Source organism: Notolepis coatsorum (genome assembly GCF_963971535.1).
Source record: "Notolepis coatsorum genome assembly, chromosome: 7".
Classification (NCBI taxonomy): Eukaryota; Metazoa; Chordata; class Actinopteri; order Aulopiformes; family Paralepididae; genus Notolepis; species Notolepis coatsorum.
In genome coordinates this window covers 2,440,710-2,461,277 of record NC_140171.1, presented here as the reverse complement: position 1 = coordinate 2,461,277, position 20,568 = coordinate 2,440,710, and the positions used below count along the sequence as shown (strand labels likewise).

Here is a 20,568-nt window from a genome sequence, read left to right as displayed (position 1 = left end):
CGGTGTTCATAATTGCTTTTGATTGATTGATTGAAAACTTTATTAACAGATTGCAGAATGGGTACAGTACAGTACAGCTCAATACATACAATTGTTAAGGGGATGCAGACCAGAGAAAGACGTTTGTCTTGTTTACATCAGGGTCCCCCATTTTCAATTCATCGACAGTACTGCTACATCTATACATTTATGACATACCAGATTTGCAAATACAGTACTGTTTGTGATACGAAAAGAGTCCAGAAAAAAAAGAGTATATACATTTGACGTAGAAACTGTACATTGGAGGAGGTTTGGTAGGTGGGGGGGACTGTACATTGGAGTTGGTTGGGTGGGGGGGTTGGTAGGAGGGGTGAGTGGGGGACACTGTACAACTATACAAGCAAAACTGTACATTGGAATATTGACAAGACCATACTTGGTGATTTACTGTACATTGGAGGGGGTTGTGTTAGGACATTTACAGGGGCCAGTTTCGAATTGCAGTCTCCCGTAGGTGTTTTTTTAGAGTGTTTTTGAAAGTGGGTAGTGATTCACATTCCTTTACAGCTTTGGGTAGGGCGTTCCACATTGATGTGGCATAATTGCGAAATGTGTTTAGTCCCTTGTTTGAGCCGAATCTGGGTTTAACATGATTTGTGGAGCTCCCTCTGGTGTTGTGATCGTGGTATTCACTGACCTTTGGGAAGTATTTTGACATGTACATGGGTACCTTGGTCGTGTAGTGTATCTTGTAGACCAGGCCCATTGCAAGTTGCTGTACTCTGTCGTTTACTCTAAGCCATCCTAGGTTGTCAAAGTGGGCAGGGGTGAGGTGGGTTCTAGGAGTCAGGTAAAGCAGTAGTCTGACCAGTTTGTTTTGAGATGTTTGTAATTTTGTTTTTAGCGCCTTTGAGGTGCTTTGGTACCATGAGGTGCAAGCATAGTCGTAGTACCCTTGAATGAGTGCTCCTGCCAGAGTCTTCAGGGTATTCTTGTTTACCAGTGAGGAGATCCGGTACAAGAATCGAGTTTGTTGTATATACAAAAAGTAAAGCCACAAGGTGGCATATGGTCTCTCCCTCTCTCTCTCTCTCTCTCAGCTTAGCATAAGCTGTCTGAAAAGGTTAGGGTCTTGGTCGTGAATGATGGTTTCAAACTTTGAACAGGCTTCTCTTCCCTTTCGTCGCACCTCGTCAATGGTGTACCGTGCTTTGGACGCCCTGTCTCTCGTGTCCATGGCTGCCTCCATTTCACCATCGTTTATGACCCCCTGTCTCAGAAGTTCACCCAACAACGTGTCCAAAAGATCGTCAGACAATCTCTTGATAAATTGTGTTCGAACTGAGAGCAGCCTTTCCTCCACTTGGGACGGCACCTGGGTTCCACTTGGACCGGGACCTACATCATGATCTGGAAGATAAGACGTTTATTAAGTAACCAGTTAGACAAAGACGTTTATTAAGTAACCAGTTAGACAAAGACGTTTATTAAGTAACCAGTTAGACAAAGACGTTTATTAAGTAACCAGTTAGACAAAGACGTTTATTAAGTAACCAGTTAGACAAAGACGTTTATTAAGTAACCAGTTAGACAAAGACGTTTATTAAGTAACCAGTTAGACAAAGACGTTTATTAAGTAACCAGTTAGACAAAGACGTTTATTAAGTAACCAGTTAGACAAAGACGTGTATTAAGTAACCAGTTAGACAAAGACTTTTATTAAGTAACCAGTTAGACAAAGACGTTTATTAAGTAACCAGTTAGACAAAGACGTTTATTAAGTAACCAGTTAGACAAAGACGTGTATTAAGTAACCAGTTAGACAAAGACTTTTATTAAGTAACCAGTTAGACAAAGACTATTAAGTAACCAGTTAGACAAAGACTATTAAGTAACCAGATTCAGGGGCGGCTAGGTGGTGTAGTGGGCAAGGCACTCGCCACCAATGTGGAGACGCTGGGTTCGCGTGTTCGAATCCAGCTCTCCACATTGTTTTCAGTTTAGCTGGTCGTCCGCAGTAATACACATTGGCCGTATTACGGGGAGGGAAACTGAAGGGTGGGGATTGAACGTTGTGAACAAGCGACTCCTACAAGTCGGTTGGTGCGCCTGCGCAGTAGAATCAGGAAGTGTCGGGGGCAGCGTGAGCCTCCCACGCGTTACTCCTCGACACAGAGATCGAGCTGCGCAGGTGAAAAGATGCGACTGCTGTTACCTCAAGTACCGGAGGGGACTTGTGCTATGTATGACTTAGTCCACATTGCAGCCGGCTTGTGGGAGGCAAGAAACAGCGTTCGTGACAGGGGAGGGTTGAATTGGATGATACGAAATTGGGATGGGAGAAAATATAGAAAATGGGAGAAAAAGTGGATCAAAAAAAAAAGTAACCAGATTCAAATTATTTTATTGTCACAGCTTTTTTAACCTTTCACTACCACACTACAGAAGGTTAACCCTTTCACTACCACACTACAGAAGGTTAACCCTTTAACTACCACACTACACAAGGTTAACCCTTTCACTACCACACTACACAAGGTTAACCCTTTCACTACCACACCACAAAGGGCTAACCCCTTCACTACCACAAAGGTTAACCCTTTCACTACCACACTACAGAAGGTTAACCCTTTCACTACCACAAAGGTTAACCCTTTCACTACCATACTACAGAAGGTTAACCCTTTCACTACCACACTACAAAGGGTTAACACATTCACTACAAAAGGTTAACCCTTTCACTACCACACTACCAAGGGTTAACCTTCTGTAGTGTGGCAGTGAAAGGGTTAACCGGCTGTTATGTGGCAGTGAAAGGGTTAACCTTCTGTGTATTGTCGCAGTGAAAGGTTGAAAAGGTTACAGTGCTTTTGTGTGTGTCTGCTCATGTGATAATTCAGAGTCTATCCGTCAGTAGTCTGTTCGCCCGGTGGAAGTAGCTGCTCAGTGTTCTGTTGGACGTGGACCTGAGACTGCGGTAGCTCTACATTCTGACAGCCATCACTGATACAGAGCGTCTGGTCAGTAACATGGGTCTCCCAGTCCCTCAGCTCTTCAGTAAACAGCCATCACTGATACAGAGCGTCTGGTCAGTAACATGGGTCTCCCAGTCCCTCAGCTCTTCAGTAAACAGCCATCACTGATACAGAGCGTCTGGTCAGTAACATGGGTCTCCCAGTCCCTCAGCTCTTCAGTAAACAGCCATCACTGATACAGAGCGTCTGGTCAGTAACATGGGTCTCCCAGTCCCTCCACTCTGCAGTAAACAGAACATACATTTCCTGGTATCTCGTTCTCACTTTATCCAATCAGGAAAGAGAGCTCCACACTGCAAAGATGGTCCGACTAAAATAAGAAATAAAAACTAGTTTTAAGTGGTTGAAACAAGTAAAATAATCTGCCAGTGCAGTAACAAAATTTGCTAGAGCAAAACCTCCAACGTCACACCGTGCCATAGCTAACAAGCGTAACTAACTAGTTAGCTAACAATAATCTAGCTAAATGTTGACCAGCTAGCAAGCCAGCTAACATTAGCTAAAATAGGTTCCGCTAGCACGCGAGCTGGCGTGATTTTATGAACGTAACCACCGTGTAATGTTGTCGTTTCGATAATTTACTTAGAATTAGCTCAACTACCGATAATTATAACCAACCATAGCTATCCATAAAATGGGATTTTTCTGTGGTCGAAATCCTCCAAGCTTCACCAATGCAAGCTCGCTAGCTGCTATGCAAAGTCACTTCCTGGTCTAGCATACGATCTATACGTGTAATAACGTTTGGACAGCGACGCCAAAATAATCACAATGCGGAAGTTCCGCAACGTGATTTAATTTTGCGGGAACCAGCAGAGCCCTGTTTATTAAAATATGAATCGAACAGAATTAAATTAGACGCCATAATGCACAATACTTAATACATTTTAATTAGTGTGATTTATATGGACTTTCTCATATCAGCTTGTGAGTGGGTTACTTCCGTATAACCAAACCTTTTAATCAACTCCCTAGTTTCCGGTTAGGACATTTCACGTGAACGAACGACCCTCCACGTCAGAAGAACAAGCAGGGTTGCAATAACGGCCACATATCATAAACAAGCGATAAGCATACCCAAACATTGAAACATATATGCCTAAGAATATACAATACAAAAAAACGGCTAGAGGTAAATGCATGAGAAAACATGACGACAACATTTTACATAATTAAAGGTGCTATAGATAACATTGTATTTAATCATTTAAAATCAAAAGAAAGGTGTGGACTAAAATAATTGCTCTCCCCCCCAAAACAATATTGATTCATTGATTTTCTGTTTTGTTTTTATAATATTTTTGTGGGTGTGACAACCCCATCCCTCTCCTACAGGTTGACTCTGGGATATACCTGGATATCTCCATTAACCTGTCTGTCATCCACAGCTTGGCAATCAGACACACCTATGCAGGTGTGTCAGGAGGAGGAGCTACACCTGTGTAAAAGGACTGGCTTCTCCATTGTCTGGCTGTCTCTCCTCCAAGCTGGTCCATTTTGTTTGTTTAAATTGGTTTGGTTGTTTCTCATACTATCACTTACACGCACCACACACTGATTCACTCATGCACTCACTACATCACTGATATTACTGATCCATTCATTCTTTAAATTCTTTTGTTTGTAAATAGTTTAATAGTATAATTAAATCACTTTTCTTAAAAAATCCTCAAGTACTTGTGTGGTCTCCCTTGTTTTGTCTGTACCTTGAGTTTGGTTCATGACAGTGGGTCCAAAATGAATGTTGTTTACATGTTGCATGCCTGTATCCCCTCCCTTCTTCCCATTAATTTCCCCATGTGGAATGCACCTGATTGGATAAATTACATGCTGGTGCATCTAGTGGCTGAATGTTATCTAGCGGCACGGTGGTGTAGTGGTTAACTGTCGCCTCACAGCAAGAAGGTCCAGGGTTCGATTCCCGCTTGGGGACCAGGTTTCCATGATGCCAGTTACCCAGGTGGGGTATCTCCCAGGCCTTTCTGTGTGGAGTTTGCATGTTCTCCCCGTGCTCGCAAGGGTTTCCCCCCGATAAGATAAATCCAATGGAAAAACATGCACAACAACAGATCGCTAACGCTGTGGCGTCCTTGACGAAGACGCGCAGGAGCACTTGGATTGGTCCCCGGCTCACGTCGATGCCCTATCTGCTCCCGGCTGCCCATGGGGGGAAGGACGACGGGATGGGTCAAATGCAGAGACTCAATCGCATTAGGCGACACAAGAAAATTGCATGTGTGTGTGTTCCTGTGTGTGTGTGCCGCCCATCGCATGTGTGTGTCGTTTGCATGCCAAATAAAGACTTCCTAAGTCCTGCATTATTATTATCTATAGCACCTTTAAGTGGCTGTCAAATTTATCATCATGCAGATTACACTATTGTATATTGTATTGCTGACTCTGACCCGCAACTCTCCTTTAATGCTCTGCAGAGGCACGGTGGTGTAGTGGTTAACACTGTCGCCTCACAGCAAGAAGGTCCAGGGTTCGATTCCCGCTTGGGGACCAGGCCCTCATTTATCAATGGTGCGTACGCACAGATATGTGCGTAAACCGTGCGTACGATCATTTCTAAGCAAAGTGTGTGACTTATCAATTTGAACGTGTGCTTGGCGCCCGGTGGTAGAATATTATTATTGCAACGCGGAAATAAGCTTTCGTGCATTACTTCCAACACTGGCGCGTGTTCTGTATGAACCGTAGGGCTGGGCGATATGACGATATTATATAAATATCGGGTACAGTTCATTAACGATACACTTTTTTAACGTATCGTGGATATCGTGATGTTTTGCCCAAGAGGATTGTGTCGCGTCAATCTGGTCCACCCCGTTCAAACTTTTGAACAACGCCGCTCCCACACACACACTACTGCATCAAAGTTAGTACTTATGATTAACAAAGGCATTCGTTTTGTGCCATTAACATTATATAGTTACACGTTATATAGTTACACATCAGCGTATTTACCCAAACATGGCAACGTCCGATGACGACATAGATAGCAAGCGTTACTGTTCATATCTCAGTCCGTGCCGAGTTGTGCGTGCCCATTCTGCGGTCTGTTAATAAAGTTTTCAATCAGACAGATGTATGGAAAGGCTTTTATTATAACATTTGTTGCAGTAAAATCATTATGCCTCGTTGTCATGCTGCGGTGCGCTAGTAATCACTCGTCGGCTGCGGTGAGCTGTTGTTGTTGTCGTTGAGCTGAGCTCTCGTTAAAATCAATGGAGGGCATTCAGGAATGTAAAAAAACAATAGCGCTGCTTGCCGATTGGTGCTAAGAACAGTAGGGCGGGTACAAGCGGTGTGACGTAATTGGCAGACTCGACTGTCAATCAAAATTATTCTGTTGCCGGCTGAATGATTGAATGAATGAACGTTATTAACGATTGCAGAATGGGTACAATACAGTACAGCTCAATACAACAACAGTGGACTGACTGGAGGATGAAGACCAGAAAAAGACTTTCGGCTTTTTTAAGGGTCCTCCATTTTCAATTCATCAAAACATTTAGAGACATACAAATATACAGTAGTTTCATAAAAATGCTAAAATCCTATTGATTGATTGATTTAAAACTTTATTAACATATTGCAGAATGGGTACAGTACAGCTCAATACATACAATTGTTAAGGGGATGCAGACCAGAGAAAGACTTTCGTCTTGTTTACATCAGGGTCCCCCATTTTCAATTCATCATATTTCATATCTAAATCATATAATATCTCATTGCTAAATATATGCAATATATAATCTAATAATCCAATAATCTAAATCTAATATATAATATAAAAATGCTAAATGCATGGGTATTTTATTTTGTCTTTAATGTTAGCTTGCAAACTCGAATACTGTCTTGGTAAGCCTCATAATGAATTGTTTGGGGAAAAAAATAAAAACATCGTGATGCGTATCGTGTATCGCCGAAAGGTCAGAAAATATCGTGATATCATATTTAGGCCATATCGCCCAGCCCTAATGAACCGTAATTCATTATAGTTAATTGTAAAATAGCGACAGTAGTGTAATTATAACGGGCTCACGCTCGAACAAGAGGTTGGCCTGCTTGTTTGGCACGGGGGGCAGACGCAGAACACCCACCTCCAAACGCGATTAAATATTGTTTCAAATAAAAAGCGAAATACAAATATTTTGTGTGTCATGTTTCCAAATAAGATTGGTCACAACGAAATGCTTTCTACTTCAATTTGTTGGTTAGAATAGATGACCTCCGTTAAAACTTCACTGAGACTAACAGTCTATTTGTGAGCTCCCGCACAGACGTGATAATAATAACAATAATAATAATAATAATAATAATAATAACAATAATAGTTTAATTTTATATAGCACCTTTCAAGAGACCCAAGGTCGCTTTACATAGATAGGGGGGGGGGGGAAATAACAAAGTAACAAACAGTGGACAGACACAACATATAAATATGATGATGGAATTCAAGTTCGCGTTTTTATTGATCACATAGGCTACATGGCACGGTCCATCGTGATATTGGAGATGGATCGAGCAATAGACTGTTACTGTACCACCTGTCAAAGCTCCATCACAAATTCAGTTATGTGAATAGAAAGGTTCTTGTATATGCTCTCGTATTATTGTTTATATAGGCTAACTAATACCGACATCAAAATAGATTGTATGTTATTAATTAAGGTTATTAATGACACCAATGGCAAACAGTGGTTATATTATCGTACTTGGCCATCGCGTCCCGCTCTTAAGCCTATAGAGATATACCTCATCTCATGTACCTATTGTACTCCACCAACGAAAAAACAAATACGCCCATCACCTGCAGGGTCCCGCCCCTATGGAGGCGTAGCCTATAAGACACTAGGCATGGTCACCAAACACTCTTCCTCTATTTTCGTTTCCATCATAACGGTCGCAGTGCGCCTTATGTAACTAGTTGTTATGAAAAGATTAGAGAAATTGCGTAATGTTGAAAGCCTACCGGAGGTTTGCTTACCCCTGGAATCTTCGGGGCATGTTTCAGCGACACGTCGGGCCTATGTTGATGTTTCCTCGTCTGGCGGCAGCAGGCCAAGGGGCAGCGTACAAGGTTTGGCTATCGAGCCGGCTTGTACACAGGTAGGCCCTGTGTCATCAGGCATCAATGTTGGTATTGGTAATGCTGTGAAGTGTGTTTCGGCGCCAGGGCCGGGGTGGCTTGGTGAACGTTCCACTGCAGTGGCCGATTTCCTGGCGATCCTGGAGCATGCTGCTAACGCTAATGCTACTAATGCTACTGCTAATGCTAATGTTGATGCTGAAATGGGTCGTTGTTCTAATATTCCCTGCCGCGGGACGTTGCCGCTTTTCCCTCCTCTTGCCCGGTTCATTGATGAAGGTCAGTCGGTTGCTAATGTGGGGGGTTTCGCTGAGTCTTATTTACCTTTTTTACAAGTAAAAGGGCTAACAACAGGGTGCAGGCTGGGTGTACCGTGGCTACGTAGCCAGGTAGCTTTGTTCCTGTGCCCCGGCAGGGATGAACGATGTCCCACCCGGCCGATGCTTGAGAGCGAATCGGCTCGGAGGGTGGCAGTATGGACGGATGAGTGGTATACTGCTGCCGGATGGTTTGTAGCGGCGGCCAGTGTTATGGCTCAGCTGGCTAGTTTCCTATCCACATTGGCGTCGGGTAGTGGGGCTATGGGTCCAGCCGACATTGTAAACATGTTGCATGTTTGTGGTGTTATAGAGATCTTGACTCAGTCGCAAGCTATAACTGCGGGGAGGATTAGGATGCTATCAACGTTTGTTGTTAGGCATGTTTGGTTGGAGCACTCTCCTCTTGGGGAAGAGGATAGGTTTTCTCTCCTCACGACTCCTTTTTCCACGGAAAGACTTTTTGGTCGTTCTGTGGAGGCGCAGGCGGTTGTTGATCTGGGTCCCACACCGCCTCACGCTGTGCAGCCAGAGGTGGGAGCACGGCCTCGTCAACGACTGTGGCGAGGCCCTCGACAGGCGGCCATGTTTCCCCCGCCAGTGGTGCCCTGGGCGGAGAGTCAACAGAGATCCACAAGACCGACAGCCTTGGCGGCCGAGGGATCGGCCATTTTGGGTGAATTCGGCTTGGATAAAACAAGCCGTCGTCATTCTGCCGCGAGCAGCCCGCTCCCCGTTCAATCCTCTCTCTGTTACCCACGGAAGCGGGGCTCTGATCGTTTTCCTTTGGCTGCGGGCCGCGAACCTTCTTTGAAGCGCATGCGGCCCCATTCTTCACTTCTCATGGGGACAGGGGCTGACACCCAGTTGATGGCTGAGCCTGGGTCTGTCCGTGAGAATGTTGTGCTGTCGCGTGGCTCCTGCACCACACGTTGTGTGATGGGTGAGCCTGGTGTTACAGCTGCCACTAGCTACAGTGGTCAGCAGGGGGACTCGAGGCCTCTTCTGTTGAATGCACAGCAAGGGTTACCCCAGCCTCGCCTTCGCCAGGCGGGGTATCACGTAGGGCTGGGCGATATGACGATATTATATAAATATCGGGTACAGTTCATTAACGATACACTTTTTCAACGTATCGTGGATATCGTGATGTTTTGCCCAAGAGGATTGTGTCGCGTCAATCTGTCCACACGTTACTCGTTCATATCTCAGCCTGTGCTGAGATATGCCCATTCCGCGGTCTGTTAATAAAGTTTTCAATCAGACAGATGTATGGAAAGGCTTTTATTATAACATTCGTTGTAGTAAAATCATTATGCCTCATTTAGTCATCCTGTAGTGTGAAGCACTGGTCTCCTACTCGACGGCCGCGGGGAGCTAACGTTAGTAGCTTTGTTGACAGTGTTCACTTCAGCACACGGGACATTCAGGAAGTCATAACGCTTGCCGATTGGTGCTAAGAACAGCAGGGCGGGTGCAAGCGGTGTGACGTCATTGGCAGACTCGACTGTCAATCAAAATGATTATGTTTCCGTCAGAATGAATGAATGAAAACTGTATTAAAAGGTTGCAGAATGGGTACAATACAGTACAGGAGGATGAAGACCAGAAAAAGACTTTCGGCTTTTTTACATAAGGGTCCTCCATTTTCAATTCATCAAAACATTTAGAGACATACATATATACAGTAGTTTCATAAAAATGCTAAAATGCTATTTATTGATTGATTGATTTAAAACTTTAACATATTGCAGAATGGGTACAGTACAGCTCAATACATACAATTGTTAAGGGGATGCAGACCAGAGAAAGACTTTAGTCTTGTTTACATCAGGGTCCCCCATTTTCAATTCATCATATTTCATATCTAAATCATATAATATCTCATATGCAATATATAATCTAATAATCTAAATCTAATATAAAAATGCTAAATGCATGGGTATTTTATTTTGTCTTTAATGTTAGCTTGCAAACTCAAATACTGTCTTGGTAAGCCTCATAATGAATTGTTTGGGGTAAAAAAGAAAAACATCGTGATGTGTATCGTGTATCGCCGAAAGGTCAGAAAATATCGTGATATCATATTTAGGCCATATCGCCCAGCCCTAGTATCACGCTGATGTCTCCCACTCCCGTGAGAGCGGCAGTGGTCTGCAAAGAAGAGGGGAGCGTGATTTGGGTGATAGCAATATCACTGCAGGGCTTCGGCGTGTAGGAGCCCATGCCCCTCATGCCTTGCGTGTCTAGCTGCAGAACAACTCCTCAGCATGCGCTAGATGGGTGTTCAGGGGGGGGGTGTGTGTCAACCAGTTTGATGACAGCTTCTCCCGTATCAAACCGGCCCTTTCTGTCGGGGTCCCCCCTTGGGTGCGTCGCACAGCGGGAGGGACCGGGCCAACTATCTACTGTTCCTTGCGGCCCAGCGTCAGTTGACGGCGGGTGCGCTGTGGGATTATTTTCACATGATATGGCAAAAAGAACGCCGTTTGGGGGGGTGGATAGGCTGGTGTCCTGCTGGAGAAGTGATGTTAACCGGTCCATGAAAAGTGTTGCCAGTCATGTTATGAGCAGTGACGACTGCACCAGTCTGAGCAGAGATTGAGGGAGGAGCAGGAGGACGAGGAGCAGAGGAGGAGCCGGCGTCTCCTCCTGCCACGGCTGCCTGTCCACCTGGAGGGGAAGGGACAGAAACGGGGCATCAGACACGGAGAAACAGAGCCGGCTCAGACTCACATCATTTTATTGTCACAGCTTTTTTAACGCTTTCACTACCACACCACAAAGGGCTAACGCTAACCCTTTCACTACCGCAATACAGAAGGTTAACCCTTTCACTACCACAAAGGGCTAACCCTTTCACTACCACACTACAGAACGGTAACCCTTTCACTACCACAAAGGGCTAACCCTTTCACTACCACACTACAGAACGGTAACCCTTTCACTACCACTACAAAGGGTTAACCCCTTCACTACAAAATGTTAACCCTTTCACTACCACACTACAGAAGGTTAACCCTTTCACTACCACACTACAGGTTAAACACCTGCGCTGTGGTAGTGAAGGGGTTAAATGTACATATATTCAGAAAAACGTGAGATGCTTGTTTTTCCTGGCTCCTCAACCGTAGTAGTTTTGTAGACAACAATACACAACGATCTATACAAACTATACAATAATACAGGGTATTTAAAGACTATTCTACCGTGTAAGTAGCAGCAGTGTGTGCGTGTAATCAGTGTGCTTGTGTAAGTCACTGGAGGTGCTTTTGTGTGTGTCTGCTCATGTGATAATTCAGAGTCTATCCGTCAGTAGTCTGTTCGCCCGGTGGAAGTAGCTGCTCAGTGTTCTGTTGGACGTGGACCTGAGACTGCGGTAGCTCTACATTCAAACAGCCATCACTGATACAGAGTGTCTGGTCAGTAACATGGGTCTCCCAGTCCCTCAGCTCTGCAGTAAACAGAAAATGACCTGCCAGTGCAGTAAGAACATTTGGCTTGGCAAGATTTATTGAATGTAAAAATATCTAGGGTTCTCCCTCCTGATTGGATAAAGTGAGAACAAGATTCCAGAAAATGTATTTTGTGTTTAGTGCAGAGTGGAGGGACTGGGAGACCCATGTTACTGACCAGACACTCTATATCAGTGATGGCTGTTTACTGCAGAGCGGAGGGACTGGGAGACCCATGTTACTGACCAGACACTCTATATCAGTGATGGCTGTTTACTGCAGAGCGGAGGGACTGGGAGACCCATGTTACTGACCAGACACTCTATATCAGTGATGGCTGTTTACTGCAGAGCGGAGGGACTGAGAGACCCATGTTACTGACCAGACACTCTATATCAGTGATGGCTGTTTACTGCAGAGTGGAGGGACTGGGAGACCCATGTTACTGACCAGACACTCTATATCAGTGATGGCTGTTTACTGCAGAGCGGAGGGACTGGGAGACCCATGTTACTGACCAGACACTCTATACCAGTGATGTCTGTTTACTGCATAGAGGAGGGACTGAGAGACCCATGTTACTGACCAGACACTATATCAGTGATGGCTGTTTACTGCAGAGCGGAGGGACTGGGAGACCCATGTTACTGACCAGACACTCTATATATCAGTGATGTCTGTTTACTGCATAGAGGAGGGACTGAGAGACCCATGTTACTGACCAGACACTCCATATATCAGTGATGGCTGTTGGAATGTAGAGCTGCTTAACACTTATTTTAACAAAAGATTACTTAACTGATAATTCTGATAACTGTGATCATTCCATTCAAGGAGTGAATTTACCTGGCAGTGGAACAAGTCGTTTCCAAACAACATTGTCATCATAACGTGGATCCTTTATCGTCAATCCAACCTCCCTTGCGTTTGGATCAATGAATACTTCAAATGTCGGAACGTAATTTGGTCCATAATTCTGACGAAACTGCTCGATCTGAGAACAGATGACAAAGTAATTGTAATAGATCAAAAGCAATAAAACATTTATCTACCGGTAATTCATATTCCTTTAATTGTGCACTAATGATTTTCGATTGTTTAGAATGAGGACCGCATAGACACAGCCGTTGCGATTGAGTCTACACAGTCCTCACTCTGTCCGGCTGGCAATGAGGACCACGTGGACTGAACCTTTAAATTACAAGTTTATTCCATGCAATGTGTCTGAGTCTGAGTCTATGCGGTGCTTGTTGAAAATTACCTGCCAGTGCAGTTAGAACATTTGGCTTGGCAAGATTTCTTGAATGTAAAAATATCTAGGGTTCTCTCTCCTGATTGGATAACGTGAGAACGGGATTCCGGAAAATGTATTTTGTGTTTACTGCAGAGTGGAGGAACTGGGAGACCCATGTTACTGACCAGACACTCTGCATCAGTGATGACTGTTTACTGCAGAGTGGAGGAACTGGGAGACCCATGTTACTGACCAGACACTCTATATCAGTGATGGCTGTTTACTGCAGAGCGGAGGGACTGAGAGACCCATGTTACTGACCAGACACTCTGTATCAGTGATGGCTGTTTACTGCAGAGTGGAGGGACTGAGAGACCCATGTTACTGACCAGACACTCTATATCAGTGATGGCTGTTTACTGCAGAGTGGAGGGACTGGGAGACCCATGTTACTGACCAGACACTCTATATCAGTGATGGCTGTTTACTGCAGAGTGGAGGGACTGGGAGACCCATGTTACTGACCAGACACTCTGCATCAGTGATGACTGTTTACTGCAGAGTGGAGGAACTGGGAGACCCATGTTACTGACCAGACACTCTATATCAGTGATGGCTGTTTACTGCAGAGCGGAGGGACTGAGAGACCCATGTTACTGACCAGACACTCTATATCAGTGATGGCTGTTTACTGCAGAGCGGAGGGACTGAGAGACCCATGTTACTGACCAGACACTCTATATCAGTGATGGCTGTTTACTGCAGAGCGGAGGGACTGAGAGACCCATGTTACTGACCAGACACTCTATATCAGTGATGGCTGTTTACTGCAGAGCGGAGGGACTGAGAGACCCATGTTACTGACCAGACACTCTATATCAGTGATGGCTGTTTACTGCAGAGTGGAGGGACTGGGAGACCCATGTTACTGACCAGACACTCTATATCAGTGATGGCTGTTTACTGCAGAGCGGAGGGACTGAGAGACCCATGTTACTGACCAGACACTCTGTATCAGTGATGGCTGTTTACTGCAGAGTGGAGGGACTGAGAGACCCATGTTACTGACCAGACACTCTATATCAGTGATGGCTGTTTACTGCAGAGTGGAGGGACTGGGAGACCCATGTTACTGACCAGACACTCTATATCAGTGATGGCTGTTTACTGCAGAGTGGAGGGACTGGGAGACCCATGTTACTGACCAGACACTCTATATCAGTGATGGCTGTTTACTGCAGAGCGGAGGGACTGAGAGACCCATGTTACTGACCAGACACTCTGTATCAGTGATGGCTGTTTACTGCAGAGTGGAGGGACTGGGAGACCCATGTTACTGACCAGACACTCTATATCAGTGATGGCTGTTTACTGCAGAGCGGAGGGACTGGGAGACCCATGTTACTGACCAGACACTCTATATCAGTGATGGCTGTTTACTGCAGAGCGGAGGGACTGGGAGACCCATGTTACTGACCAGACACTCTATATCAGTGATGGCTGTTTACTGCAGAGCGGAGGGACTGGGAGACATGCGTGCGTGCGTGCGCGTGTGCGTGCGTGCGTGCGTGTGTGTGTGTGTGTGTGTGTGTGCGTGCCTGTGTGTGTGTGTGTGGGATATGCTGACCTCAGGTTGCAGTTTATACGTCTCTGGATCACACTTCAGACTGTATTTTTGGCCTCTGATCAGGTCACAACTGGCTGAGATCGTGATTTTTGTGCTATCCTTATGCTTTGCGTGTACCTTCAACCAGAAAAATTGGAGCGGATAGTTTAGTATACATTTTTTTATATTTAATCAATTTGATTCAGTTAGCACACAGAAATAGAAGGTTGCATTCATTCAGATACATTATTCTATATCTATGAGTTGGCAAGACAAGTGTCCGCTTGTACTTCACAGAAACAAGTGTACCACTCGTTTGTTAAAATAACTGGTCTACATGTTAAAATAATAGCTCTACATTCTGACAGCCAGTGAGTAACATGGGTCTCCCAGTCCCTCCGCTCTGCAGTAAACACAAAATAAATTTCCTAGTATCCTCTCTCTCATGACCTGGGCATCAGTATAGGTTACAATACACTAAAATACATACAAATAAATACATTAAAATACATTTACAATACAACCCCTCAGTTAAAATGGTTGCACACTTGACCATCTCTCAACCATGATTTTAAGTTAGTTTTAAATGAAATGTAACTTTGATACTCCCTGAGCCGTGTTGGCAGACTGTTCCAGGTGTGGGCTGCTCTCACGGAAAAGGCTGTCTGACTAAAAGCAGACCTCCTGTTTGGGACTACACAGTCCCCTCTGACTACAGACCTGGTATATCTGTCAGCAGATGCTTTCTGTTTTATGAAAGTACAGAGGGGGGGAGGAGCCAAGCCATGTAGGATTTTATAGGTAAGGCAGGCATCTTTGAATTTGACAAGATTGTCCCAGCTCAGTAGGTTCTAGTTTGCTATGCTATAACAATGGTGGTGGCTGTTTGTTTTCCTGTCCAGAACTTTCACAGCCTGATGGTAAACTACCTGTACAGATCGTAGTGTTGTACAGGAGGCTTGTGTCCAGCTAGTCAGACAGTATGTTAAGTGTGACATAATAATGGCATTAAAATACAGTGCTGCTGCTTTTGTTGACAGAGAGTTTCTGATGTGACGGAAGTTTGATAAGTGAAACTTTGCATTGTTTACTACCGATTTGATTTGTTTTTTAAATGTAAGATTGGAGTCCATTTTTATCCCAAGGTATCTATATTCGGATACAACTGTCAACCTTTCTCCTCTGACATAGACATCAGGTGAGACAGTATTCATCAGCCTCTTTGTAAAAAACATGCAAACAGTTTTTTTGGTGTTTAAATGCAGACATGAGTTAGTCAACCATTCAGTGACCGATGTCATTACCGCTGTTAACTTGTTTGCAGCTTGCTGCTTGGTTTCTGCATGGACATAAATTACCGTATTATTGCATACAGCTGGAAGATCATTAATATATAAACTAAACAACAGCGGTCCCAGGGGATACTCTCAGAGTTCAACCTTCAAGATAAGACTTCATGTATGTGATGGTATTAGGGGAGAAGTTGTACCGAGAAAGCTTGGTGAGCAGGACACCATGATCCACAGTGTCGAAGGCTTTCTTTAGATCTAAAAATGCGGCTGCAACAACTCCCCCCTTATCAAGCTTAGATTTAATATTCTCCAGGAGGAAGCAGATTGCAGTCTCTGTTGAGTGTTTTGCCCTAAAACCAAACTGCATGGGGTGCAGTCCAACGGAGCTGGTGCTAAGGTGACTTGTTAGTTGTTCTGCTATGCGTTTCTCTGCTATTTTGGAAATAACAGGTAAAATGCTAATTGGCCTATAGTTAGCTACCTCAGAGGATTTACCTGCTTTGTACTGTAGATGGGGGTTATTATAGCTTCCTTCCATGCTCCTGGGAAAACGGCCTTCACTATAGGATCTATTTATGATAGTTGATATTGGTCCAGATAAGCATTCATTAAATGTTTTTAGTAGCATGGTGTTTAGACCATACACATCCTTGGTTTTGGAGTTCTTCAAGGAATTTATAATTGTTGTCACTTTTGTTACAGTGATTTCACACAGCTCAAAGACAGGCTGATTTTGATCCACTGGAGACACTCAGATTAGTAGGGGAGCTCTGTTGCAGAGTCTGCACCGACTCTACAAAATAGGAATTAAAACTTGTTGCAATTTGAGGTCCATCCTGTGTAATATTGCCATTCACACAGATTTCTAGGCACTTTTTTCCCCCAGTGTGTTTTTATGTAGCCAGGTCTCTGACAGACACAAATAGTCCAAATTCGAGTCTTTAATGAGATGTTGGATTTGTTCACATTTCCCAATGATGCTGCAAATGTTTATGTGGCCTCCAAGTAACCCCTTCGGTTTTGCACTTGGATCCCATAGTATTTTTGCTTAATTGACAGTTTGAAAGAAGTCCTGCTTTCTGCGTTTGATGATTGCAGGATTTATAGTTCTATTCTTCATTTTGATTCGCTGTTGACTTATCGCGCTATTTTGTTTGATTGGCACATCTGGTGCTTGCCTACTAGGACTACATGCGGTGTTTACGAAGTCACTCTTGGTGTTCGGAGCTTTCTCCGGGACGCTGTCACCCCGCTGCCCCGAGGAATCAGCGGGTGGGCCTCCACCGACGCTCACGGCCGCCGAAGTCCTCGTTCGGGTAGCTCCCCCGCCGCCAGCTCCTCCCCGCACGCCGAGGCTCGTTGCAGGTGCGCAGCCCGGACACAGCACGCCCTCGCTCGGGCTCTCCGCCACGGAGGCGCGCCGCCCGGCCGACTCCATCGCCAGGTCGCGTCTATATTAATCCCAGCCGAAGAGTGCAAGAGCGCTTCCGCATTCTTCGCCGCGCATGCGCATGAGGTCCTCGCTTAGTTCAAACGCCCCATTCAACACGGTTAATCACAAACTCGAAACTCCGTTAAGCTCCAGAGAGAGAGGCTGAAAACCGGTCAGTGAAGCCGGCGCCGTTCGCGACCTCCATGTTTTGGGGCTATTCATCAGAAAACTCGGATCCGCGATTCGGCTCCCATCCGTCGGGCAAGAACTGTGGGTTTCAGCCTCTCTCTCTGGAGCTTAACGGAGTTTCGAGTTTGTGATTAACCGTGTTGAATGGGGCGTCTGAACTAAGCGAGGACCTCATGCGCATGCGCGGCGAAGAATGCGGAAGCGCTCTTGCACTCTTCGGCTGGGATTAATATAGACGCCGCCAGGTCCGCCGCTCCAGCCCCGACACTCCGCAAGGATAGCGCATCCCCCGCATCACCCGAGAGGTAGATGTTAGATCGTTGTTCATAATCAAATGGTAGATTGTCCAGACATAGATCACGTACCTGAATGACAGCTCACCATTTATTTATTTAATTCATTGGAACTTTTTATTTCAGCACCGACCTTCATTGTTTGTTTGTTGCATTGGTTGTCCTTTTTTATCGCTCTCTATTGTCCGTCAACTGACTGAGATGCTACTGGATACCTGAATTTCCCCAAGGGGATTAATAAAGTATCTATCTATCTATCTATCTATCTCTCTCCCCGTTCCCTCCCCGGTAATATTATATGTTACAATAGGCAATACAGAATTAGAATCTGAATGTATACTAAGAGTACGAGTAAACAGTATACACAAGGTGCCCTAACTGGACCCTAACTTACGTCTTCCTGTAGCACGTTGCTCGGCAGCAGAAACACGTCCAGTACTTTGCGGTCATCCCCTAGTGGTCGGACGAGGAGGAGAATCAGGCTGCTCATTGATCTCATCCAATCGGGGAGCAGCCATGTCAAACCAAAGGAGGAGAGGTGTGGTACGTTCACCACCACGTGAGTCCGGGTAATCCTCAGCGGCTCCAAGATGGTCATCAACCCATCATCGGTGATGTGGACAACAGCTAACGACAGATAATCGCAGGACAGCGCTGTGGAGGACAACAGAAATGTTGCTTCATACCTCTGTGATCAAATCAAATCAAATTTATTTATAGGGCCCAACAACACACGTTAATGTCCCCATGGGCCGTACAGATCTTCTTTAAACAAGTCAAGAAGAAAACATAACAATAAGTCAAGAACAGAACAAGAACACCATAAGGTGCAAACATTTTTAGATGGATGCAAATAAATGAAAGAATGCAAGCACTCCCAGACATACCCCACGCGAAGGTAAGGAAAAACTCACTAAAACCTAACAATAGGGGGAAAAAAAGCTCCACAGGCAGTGTGGAGGAGAGAAACCTTAGAAGGGCCATTCAAGGGGGGATCTCCCTTCTTAGATGTTGGTGATAGTAGTGTTGCAGACGGACAGTGTGATCACGTATGCTGTACGTATGTTGTACGTTGTTTCATACCTCTGTTTCTCTATTGTTTTTGTATTATGCATTACTAGGAATGTCTGACTCTTAACCACCAAAACCTGCACGGACTACAACGTATGACGTATATCATGCCAGTTAGGGTACCTTGTGTATACTGCACCTTGTGTATACTGTTTACTTTTACTCATAGTATATATTCAGATTCAAATAATATATTTGTTGTAACGCACAATATAACCGATAGGGCAAACAGACCCTTGTGCTGAGTGTATAGTGTGACAGCAGGGCTATGTGCTGAGTGTATTGTGTGACAGCAGGCCTATAGTATGTGCTGAGTGTATTGTGTGACAGCAGACCTATAGTATGTGCTGAGTGTATTGTGTGACAGCAGACCTATAGTATGTGCTGAGTGTATTGTGTGACAGCAGACCTATAGTATGTACTGAGTGTATTGTGTGACAGCAGGCCTATAGTATGTACTGAGTGTATTGTGTGACAGCAGGCCTATAGTATGTACTGAGTGTATTGTGTGACAGCAGACCTATAGTATGTACTGAGTGTATTGTGTGACAGCAGGCCTATAGTATGTACTGAGTGTATTGTGTGACAGCAGGCCTATAGTATGTACTGAGTGTATTGTGTGACAGCAGGCCTATAGTATGTACTGAGTGTATTGTGTGACAGCAGACCTATAGTATGTACTGAGTGTATTGTGTGACAGCAGGCCTATGTGCTGAGTGTATTGTGTGACAGCAGAACTATGTGCTGAGTGTATTGTGTGACAGCAGGCCTATAGTATGTACTGAGTGTATTGTCTGACAGCAGGGCTATGTGCTGAGTGTATTGTTTGACAGCAGAACTATGTGCTGAGTGTATTGTGTGACAGCAGAACTATGTGCTGAGTGTATTGTGTGACAGCAGACCTATGTGCTGAGTGTATTGTGTGACAGCAGGCCTATAGTATGTACTGAGTGTATTGTCTGACAGCAGGGCTATGTGCTGAGTGTATTGTCTGACAGCAGGGATATGTGCTGAGTGTATTGTCTGACAGCAGGGATATGTACTGAGTGTATTGTTTGACAGCAGGCCTATGTGCTGAGTGTATTGTCTGACAGCAGGGATATGTGCTGAGTGTATTGTTTGACACCAGGCCTATGTACTGAGTGTATTGTTTGACAGCAGACCTATGTGCTGAGTGTATTGTTTGACAGCAGACCTATGTGCTGAGTGTATTGTTTGACAGCAGACCTATGTGCTGAGTGTACTGAGTGTCCCTAAAGGTGCTCCCATAGTCGAGCGGACTGTACACGGACTGGACTCTGCGGAGGTCCACTGGACTCTTTGAGCTTTCATAGTCGAGCGGATCTCCGTGGACCAATTTCCTACATGTCTCGCGCCAGTTTACGCCTCGCGCCAGTTTGTGTGACACCAAGTGGGCACCGCAGACGTCCGCACGTCAGAAAATAGGAGCTTCGCACTTGGACTCTGCTGTGGGTCTGCTTTGAGTACCCTTTCGGTCCGCTTTGAGCATGCGGGAGTTTGCTCCGTGTATGGTCCGCTCGACTATGGGAGGGCCTTAAGGCAC

General features: G+C 44.9%; 1 protein-coding gene across 1 annotated transcript in view; it reads right to left on the bottom strand.

Annotated features, from left to right (window-relative positions):
• The window catches only part of LOC311232584 (uncharacterized protein), a gene marked incomplete at its 3' end in the record, with an annotated part of 110,899 nt that overhangs the window by 18,918 nt on the left and 71,413 nt on the right, over positions 1 to 20,568 (bottom strand). The window contains exons 15-18 of the mRNA XM_084319445.1: positions 18,328 to 18,587; positions 14,749 to 14,865; positions 12,734 to 12,881; positions 10,917 to 11,105 (exon numbers count right to left, since the gene is read on the bottom strand). Coding sequence (XP_084175571.1) covers positions 10,917 to 11,105; positions 12,734 to 12,881; positions 14,749 to 14,865; positions 18,328 to 18,587 — 714 coding nt within the window. The remainder of the gene's footprint in view (positions 1 to 10,916; positions 11,106 to 12,733; positions 12,882 to 14,748; positions 14,866 to 18,327; positions 18,588 to 20,568) is intronic.